Source organism: Nematolebias whitei, chromosome 18 (genome assembly GCF_014905685.2).
Source record: "Nematolebias whitei isolate Nwh7 chromosome 18, NemWhi1, whole genome shotgun sequence".
Taxonomy (NCBI): domain Eukaryota; kingdom Metazoa; phylum Chordata; class Actinopteri; order Cyprinodontiformes; family Rivulidae; genus Nematolebias; species Nematolebias whitei.
Genome location: NC_056515.1, coordinates 32505661 through 32514710, shown reverse-complemented (window position 1 = coordinate 32514710; position 9050 = coordinate 32505661). Strand labels below are relative to the sequence as shown.

General features: G+C 36.6%; 2 protein-coding genes across 2 annotated transcripts; both read left to right on the top strand.

Moving 5' to 3' along the window:
• The first annotated feature begins 220 nt into the window (after positions 1-220).
• Positions 221-2762, top strand: gpn3 (GPN-loop GTPase 3). The gene is made up of 8 exons (XM_037692495.1): positions 221-388; positions 548-656; positions 889-1056; positions 1262-1386; positions 1483-1598; positions 1855-1951; positions 2033-2161; positions 2255-2762. Exons 1-8 carry the CDS (start codon positions 341-343, stop codon positions 2318-2320), a joined length of 858 nt encoding a protein of 285 aa, XP_037548423.1. The 5' UTR covers positions 221-340; the 3' UTR covers positions 2321-2762.
• A 428-nt stretch (positions 2763-3190) lies between these two features.
• On the top strand, positions 3191-7341 carry arpc3 (actin related protein 2/3 complex, subunit 3). Its single transcript, XM_037691757.1, has 7 exons — positions 3191-3285; positions 3607-3706; positions 4571-4647; positions 5035-5103; positions 5341-5467; positions 6457-6551; positions 7117-7341. Exons 1-7 carry the CDS (start codon positions 3280-3282, stop codon positions 7177-7179), a joined length of 537 nt encoding a protein of 178 aa, XP_037547685.1. The 5' UTR covers positions 3191-3279; the 3' UTR covers positions 7180-7341.
• Positions 7342-9050: the final 1709 nt, after the last annotated feature.

Below are 9050 nucleotides of genomic sequence, written 5' to 3'. Positions count from 1 at the left end.
TTTTAAATTATAGCTTTTCAAAACACTTTGTAAAGTAATATTGACTAACCTATTTAGTCATGTTGGAATACACATAATCCATATTGTCCAGTCATTGTGTTTGCATTGTTCTGATTTCAGTGATTCACACTCCGGTCGGTAGGTGGCAGTAGTAAAAAAGACAGTAAGATGTAATTACCAACCCCCGTCGGCAGGTGGCAGCATTGAGTGAGACATTCAACGAGATGTAGTTTCGAAGAAGAAAACACACGTCAGTACGCATTAATAAAGTAATGCATGTCTTTAAGTGTTGCAAGCTAACTAAATAAAATTAAGTTCGACACTTTTTAAACGAGGTAAAATGCCTCGTTACGCGCAACTCGTAATGGGCCCGGCGGGTAGCGGTAAGGTAAGCTATGACGCTGTACGTGGTAGGATGCTAAAATGTGCGGCTAATGGCTAATGTGTTGTGTGCTGAGACATCATGATTAGGCTCGTCTTCAGCTAAACGTGTACCTGCATTTATTCTTTTTTTTTTTTCTTATTGTTTTTATTTACAATTTATTAGAGTACCTACTGCTCCACCATGGTCCAACATGCAGAAACGATAAACCGCTCAGTCCAGGTGGTCAATTTGGACCCAGCAGCTGAACATTTTAACTATCCTGTGATGGCAGGTGGGTATATTTTTTATTCATGATAGCATAGTATTGACAGAGAGGCTTCTGTAAAGAAAGTCTCCCACTGGTAAAAATATATTCAAGTTGTTTAAATAGATCAAGTAATTTATATATCTGAGTTTGCTATTGTTTATTTAAAAACAAGTGTGTTTATCTGTCAGTATGTATGCTATTATTTGTATACGACTGGTAAACCAAAGCTAACATAATTCTGCATCTGTTTTGTCAGACATCCGTGAGCTCATCCAAGTTGATGATGTGATGGAGGATGACTCTCTAAGGTTTGGCCCTAACGGGGGTCTGGTCTTCTGCATGGAGTACTTTGCCAACAACTTTGACTGGCTGGAAGAAAGCCTGGGACATGTGGAAGATGACTACATATTATTCGACTGTCCAGGTAAATGTTCTGGTAAAGGTGTGCTGGAGCCAATTACAGTGAGGAGTCAAGATTTAATGGGTGCTGGAATCTAATCTGTTCTCAGATCATTTGATTTACATTATTGGTACAGAATAGATCACATTTAGAGTTAGGTCTTCTGTTTGAAAAAGTGGCTGTAATGTGAGTAACACAGCTGTTTTGACACATCTTTTTTTTTTTAAAGGTCAGATTGAACTTTACACACACCTCCCTGTCATGAGGCAGCTCGTGGAGCAGCTCCAGCAGTGGGAGTTTCGGGTTTGCGGGGTCTTTTTAGTAGACTCACAGTTCATGGTGGAGTCTTTTAAGGTAATAATCTTTTCGTTGCTGATTTATGTCATTTTCTTCAGGTACATTTTAAATTGAAGTGCACTCATCTTTTGCTTTTTTTTTTCCCAACTGTAGTTTATTTCTGGAGTCATGGCTGCCCTGAGCGCCATGGTTTCATTAGAAATTCCTCAAGTAAACATCATGACGAAAATGGACATGCTCAGTCCCAAAGCAAAGAAAGAAATTGAAAAGTAAGTCATACATGGTTACAGCAGCAAAGTATGGTTTTTTTTATCAAACAATGATGTGAAACCTGATCCAATATAATCTGAATATTTGCACTTAGAGCCATGTAAACAATTTAAAGATGACATGTTTTGTGTACAAAAAAATTATAGCACAAGTCTTCAGCTCTGTAACCAAATACAGTTCTGAACCTCCATTTTTGTGCTTTCCAAATCTTGTTTAATAAGAAAGTTTAACATTTTACTTTTATTTTTTCGCAAGGTACCTGGACCCAGACATGTACTCAATGATGGAAGATAATTCAGAGAGTTTCAGAAGCGCACAGTTCAAGAAGCTTACCAAAGCCATTTGTGGTTTGGTCAGTGAAGTTCTGGATTCGATTTTCAATGATAAATTTCAAATTTGTAAATCTGACATAATTTCTGTTTTGTCTATGTAGATAGATGACTACAGTATGGTAAGATTCCTGCCGTTTGATCGCACAGATGATGAAGGTATTAACATAGTTCTACAGCACATCGACTTCTCCATACAGTATGGGGAGGACCTGGAGTTCAAGGAGCCTAAGGTGAAGAAACATACTGAACTAAATATAACTTAAATTCACATATATTCTGTATTTACGTGGTTGTTTTCATTTATTTTTATTTTTTGTCTACAGGATGTTGAGGAAGAGCCAGCAAACTTAAATTATGATGAGATATTTCAAGATACAGCCGCCAGCTGAGGAGTAATGGGATTGTGGAGTAGCAGGGAAAACATCATGAGCATGCCAAGGCTTTGGAAGACGTTCAACTGGAGATCTGCATTTCTCTGCATGGCTGCTGATGAAACAAAATGTGTGACCTGTGCTGGCAAAATGAGGAATTTTCCCAATATTTATTTTCAAAATATCCATCTCAAAAGCTTCAAAATGATATGTATTTTGTTAAAACTTTGAGATTTATCACCTGGTCTGACAACAAGCTAATTTTGTTTACGAGCGTGCCGGTTTGAAAACTTGATTATATTTTACTGATATCATTGGAAATTCCAACACTGTATTTAAAAAGTAAAATGCTTAAGCTTCATAATAATGCCAAACATTATACAAATGGTCTAACAAAGTTAAGTCAGGTCCTCTGGATAGATTAAAAAATATATATTTAAAGCATGCATGATGTACAAAAGGATTTCCCAGCAAGGAAAAAGGTAAATTTAAAAGATAATTATAAGTGTTGTAAAACAAAAACTTGATTATATGTTGTACTTACTGGAATTGCTAGATTAACTAACTTTTATGGGAACCTGAATTACTGCAAAAATAAATCAAAGTGCTCATTCTGACTCATTTTGCCAGCACTCGCATTAGACTGACTGCGCCGTTATATTATGTTGACGTTATATAATTCAGACGTTTGTGTGTTTACCTTTTATTACTTTTGAACAATGTAGAATTTTAAAATATTGCAATTACAAATATTTTCTAATGTTCTATTTTATTAAATAAAACTTGGAGTAAAGGCAAGTCTTCGTTTGTTAATGGTATGGCGGGAAAATGAGCTATTAGCGCCCCCTACCGGCTGCTATGTCACATGACGCGTGGCCACTTCCTGTAAGCTGCGGGGTGGGACAGGCGGAAGCGGCGTCTGAAGGTGCTTGTGAATTTCTCTTGCTGAGCACTTGGATTGATTTATTTCATTCAATATGCCGGTGAGTACATGCTACACGATAATTGGCTAGAATAAGGTTATATTTTACAACGTAGAGCCAAATGTTTTAATTGAGTCGTGAATACGCTTCCGCTCATAACGTTAGCTGCGAAGACAAATAGCATAGTTGGCTAGCTGTGTTAGCATCTTATTTAGCAATATTTGACTAGTTAAATGGTTAAATCCCACTTTTATAGCAATGTTGACATGCAGTACTTGGTAAACGGTTTCCATCACTAAGCTGTAAAGCTATGGTTTTGCTAACTAACCGAAATATACTTGCTAGAATAAAAGTGACAGCAATTATTATTGTTTTTTTAAGGCTTATCACTCAAACTTGATGGTCCCCGATACAAGGCTGGTGGGGAATATGGCCTTGCTCCCCGTTAAAACTCAGTTTAAAGGACCTGCCAGAGGAGACGGTGAGCGTTTATTCTGATACTTTTAATTATACCAAATGTAGCTAGCAGATTCCTTATTTTAAGATGGTTTTTGTGCACCTCTGTGGGTTGTTGTGGCATGTCTCAGTTCCTTATACACAACTGAGCTTCACTTCCTTATATGGTCTGAAGAGTGCATCCTACAGTCTTAACTTCCCTTAGGTTTACACAGTATCATTAACGTTTTACAAATAAAAACCCTCACAAGATTATTAATTCAGCACGTGACTGTAAGTTTGAATTGTTTATAGATGGTTAATAAGTTGAACAGCAGCTCAGATATGAGAACTTCAAAGTAAGACATATCAGTACTGAAGATGGATGATAATTAAAAAAAATAGGAAATTACATTCTTTCTGACCGACACATTGTAATGGCGTATCATGACACCATGTATTTGCGTCACCACATAGTATGACCACAGCATCAATGAGTCAGCGCAGACAAACAGAAGTCGTCGTTTTGGTCCAAATAAAAAAATAAGTCCAAGAGATGGACATTCAACTGGATCTTTGCTACCTTAAAATTTAAAAGCACGCTGAAAAACAGGGTGTAGTTACAGACTCGGACTTTAATTTTGACAATCACGTCAAGCTTTGAACTAAATTAGCAAAAAAATTGCAAGAATGAACAGATTCCTGCCTAAACAGGGCCCTGAAAAACTGGTTCATGCTTTTTAGTTTTAGTAGTTTATAATGTTATGTTTTAACGTGCATTTATTTCTTTTCTTTTGTAAATGTAGTTTTTGTAACATGTTTTTCTGCTTCTGTAAAGCACTGTGTACAAATGGTGCTATTTAAATAAACTTGCCTTGAAATGTATATACATATTTTTTCTTATTTTCAGGTATTGATTCTGATATAATCGATGAAGCTATCTACTACTTCAAGGCCAATGTTTTCTTTAAGAACTATGAAATCAAGGTAAGATCACAAAATGCTTACAAGAAGTTGAACATTTGTGCAAAACTCAATGATTTCCTAATTAAGAAAGCGAATAAAAGGTTATTTAAATGTTAAGTTATAAATGGGTAATTGCTTGATCAAGTCATTCAACTAAAAATAACTAAACATATCTTTTTCATGTAGTTGATTTTGTGCACGTTCTTCCTTTTTTCTCTTGCTCTTGTGGCAGCTATGCGCTTTATTTTCCTCCACATGCCCTGACTTGCTGCTTCCCGTTCCTCTCAACACAGTCCTCTCATAGTTGCCTGGATTTACTCTGTATTTTTTTTTTCCAGAATCACAATATGGTCAGTGTTGAAGATGAAATAGTTTTTTTCTTTAATAATGTGATTGTGTTTCTTTCAGAATGAGGCAGACAGGACACTGATCTATATCACGCTGTACATTTCTGAATGCCTGAAGAAGCTACAGAAGGTGAATGGAATACATTTTTTGACTAACGTATTAACAGCTGTGAGCACTTGGCATCATTTAAAGAAGTAATAATGTCCCAATAAAAGGCTGAGGAAACATTGCTGAACTGATGGGCTTTAACGAGTATAGTGTCAATTATATGGAAGGGGTAGTTTGTTGAATATATTGTTTTTAATATAAATTTGGTGCACATAAAACTCACCTGAAATGATTTATTGGATTATGTTTTGTTTGCAGTGCAGCTCCAGGGGCCAGGGAGAGAAGGAGATGTACACTCTGGGTATTACAAATTTCCCCATTCCTGGAGAACCTGGATTTCCTCTTAATGCCATGTATGTTAAGCCCACAAACAAGCAGGAGGAAGGTGAGATTCAGCATTAGGAGACTGCCTGTTTGTCATGTTAAGGAAGATAAAAATAAGTAGAATAACAGCAAGGTCCAAATTAGGTCTCGCAGTCACCATATTGATCCAGATCAGTAGCTATAACTGTAACTATAACATATATACCTGCACTAATAACCTCATGAGCTTTAAAGGCAAGTGATGAAAGTCATGTTTTATGCTGGTCTTAATTGTTTTTTTTGTTTGTTTGTTTGTTTCAGTGTCAGTCCTGTGGTTAAATTAAAGTTAGAATCCACATCTGTATAATAAATCCCACCTTTTCATTGAATATTTCTAATATACAGGATTCTCTCGCTACGTCGCGGTTCGTTTTTCGTGGACTCGCTCCATCGTGGTTTTTCAAAATAAGATTGAACATGACACTCAGTTGGCTGATCGATGGATGAGCCGCACGATCGGCATGGACATTTTATTTACAGTAAATTACTTTAAATTATTTAGCACCTGCTGCAACTTTGTGCCGCCCACAGCTGCAGGATAAGATTCCTCCTGCAGCTGATCAGCTGTTCTCTGAGCAGAGTGGAGAAGTGGGCGTGGCCAAAAACGCTTGCAGGTGGCTGAGAGCAGCGGAGGCACAGAGAGGGAAATAATGACACTCTGTGCTCTTAGAGTGTTTAGAGTTTAGAAACGCACACCAAAACACACAAAAAAGTTTAAAAACAATGTTTAGAATATTGCAATAGTGTGGGAAGGGTTTAAAATGCCTATATATATATATAAGTACTAGTTGTTCTACTATTCCTACTTTGCAGTTTTACACTTATGCTGGGGCTTCAGGGTACAGATCCCCCGCTATAAACGAGGCACTACCGTATTGCAATTAAAGCTGTTGACAAAATGTCGCAACGATAAATAAAAATATTCTGCTCGTAGTATTTCTCACAGTAGCAGCACAGTTAAACATCAGTTTGTAACTTTCGTGGTCATCCGCTCTTTTAATTTAATTTCAGAGACCATGAGGGCGTACCTGCAGCAGCTCCGTCAGGAGACGGGTTTGAGGCTTTGCGATCGTGTGTTTGACCCCCAGACTGACAAACCCAGCAAGGTAAGTCCTTAAAGCAGTTCTTTCATCCAGAAAGAAAAATGTTAAAAATGTCTTCTAAAAGTTTGAAACTCAACAACTTCGCCTGCAAAGTTAACAGAAGCAACTTGTTTAAACTAGCAGCATGTTTGAAAATTCAGCAGAAGATGCCAAACGCTATATTGTCTTCGCTTTTTGTGTAACCTTGAGTTCCACACAGGAAACTCTTTCAGTGTTATTAAAGTTGAGTTCAGAAAAAAAGAAATCACCGTTCCATCACGCAACAAATCTGAAAGACGGATTGCAAATCTGCAAAACCTTCAAAAGCATCAACACCAAGTTTAACAAGATACTTTAATTTGTTTTTGAATAATGTGTAAACTCTGAATTCTACATGGCTTTATAATTATAAAGGTCGTATAGGTTGCACCAGTTTGTCTACTCTATAACATTTAATAATCTAAACGCTTTGAGTTGTGACTAAGCTGCGAAGGTGGTGTTCAGTTTTTTTAAATGTATTTATTGGTTGTTGTTTTTAAAACGTTTCCATCACATGGTTTGTGTTAACAGATGCTACTTTTTGTTTCAGTGGTGGCTGTGCTTCGTCAAGAGGCAGTTCATGAACAAAAGTCTGTCTGCTCCCGGACAGTGAGGCAGAAATGGCTCAAAGTTTGTTCAGCAGGTGGTTTGATTAAAGAAAAGTGCTTTTCTGTCAAGGTTTTATACTATTTGAGTTTAAGTTTGTCTTCACTTCTCTGGTGGTTGATTATATTGAGCTGGTACTTAATTCAATAAAGAAACTATGTGGGTTGAAAAGCAACGCTGTACTATTTATTTATGTATTTATTACCTTAATTTATTTAACAGGGAGTATTTTCATAGTTTTAAAATAAATGAGCACAGTTCAGTTTTATTTATAGATCACCAAGCCACAACAGAAGTTGTCTCAGGGTACTGAACAAAAAGACACTTACAGTAGTAAAAGTTCTCTATCTAAGGAAGCCAGCAGATTACAGCAGATTACAGGAGATTACGATGAGTCTTCACTTTGTCTCAGTCTCCCATTCAACGGTGGAAAAGAAAACTACCTTTTAACAGGACAAAACCTCCAGAATTTAAATAAAAGTTATATAGTGCTTAGTAATGGTAACATTTTTTACTAAGACTAACATTCTCGTTGTCTTTGTGTGTGGAAAGTGGGCAGTCTGCACAGATGTGACACCTTTAATGCAGTAAATCCTTTTGTTTATTAGATATGTTCGAACATATCACAGGAAGCTGCTGTTTTTGTTAATCTGTGACAAGAAAGTGCAGTTTACAGATATTTGTTTTCAGTAGATTTGAATAAATCCTGACCCCAAATGAGTTATTTTAAATAAAGTCAGTAGTGTCGAAGTGGATTTTTGCAACATTTAAAATAAACATGCTTTTATTTCCATCTTATTACTCAAAAGTGATGCGAGTGTATATTTGTATGATTTTGAAAACATAGTTTAGTAGTCTGGTGATTCTGTTTGACGTGATTCAGCAACAAAGACGATCAAAACTGTGAGAGAAAAGTGACCAAGAGCTGCACTGAACAGTTTGTGATGATGTAAACGTCTTCACAGAGACGTGGTAAAGTTCTGCGCATTGACTGAAGTAATAATAATCATAATAATGAATTTAATTTGTAACACACTTCTCATTAACAAAAATCTGAAAGTGCTACAAAGTGCAACTAAAATCAATGATAAAATCAACTAAAAGTATATCCAGATTGTCAATCCACCAAAGTCAGAAGCTAAGAACCTAATTTCTGCAATCTTAAGTATAATTGCTGATTACACACGGACATGCACAACTTAAATATTTAGCTACTGTGAGCCTGCAGGGTTCAATCATTTCCCAGTTTTCTCTGCAGATTTACACCACGACAGGTGTTTGTTCTTGTAGTGATCACTGCTGTGACAGTTCAGATACGAAACGTTTTCGTCATGTTGCCACTAGATGTTTGGTATATTGGCCCAGTGGATTATATTTTTCCTCAATAAATCAAGTGTTCATTATTTCAGTGTAGTTTCCTTGAATTCTCTTCATGCACCTAAAGGACTTGTGTAAAACTCGGACAACGTTGCTGCAGAAATGCAGAGTTCAGTTTGAGTTGAATCTTTACCTTTGCCAGATTTCTATGATGCATGTTTTTCTTCGAGGGGTCTTAAAAGACAGTCTTGAAGAAATATCAAGAAATAACTACAAATGTGGATGATGCATGGTGTTACAAGTACTCTGGGGTTTAGAATGTGGATGATTGCACATCACAACCAATAAATGAGAATGGATGGGTTTAAAAAGAAGCCTCAATGAGTTCTGAGGTCCAGTAAGGACCATTATCCACAGATGGATGTCACCTTTGTTTTTAAATGTCCCAGAAAAACCTTTCTTTGGGCTCATTAAGCTTTAAAATGGTATTTGAACAATTATACTACTGGTATCCTGAATTCATGGTGGGGAAAATCCCACAGATATGAGAAAATAAGACCA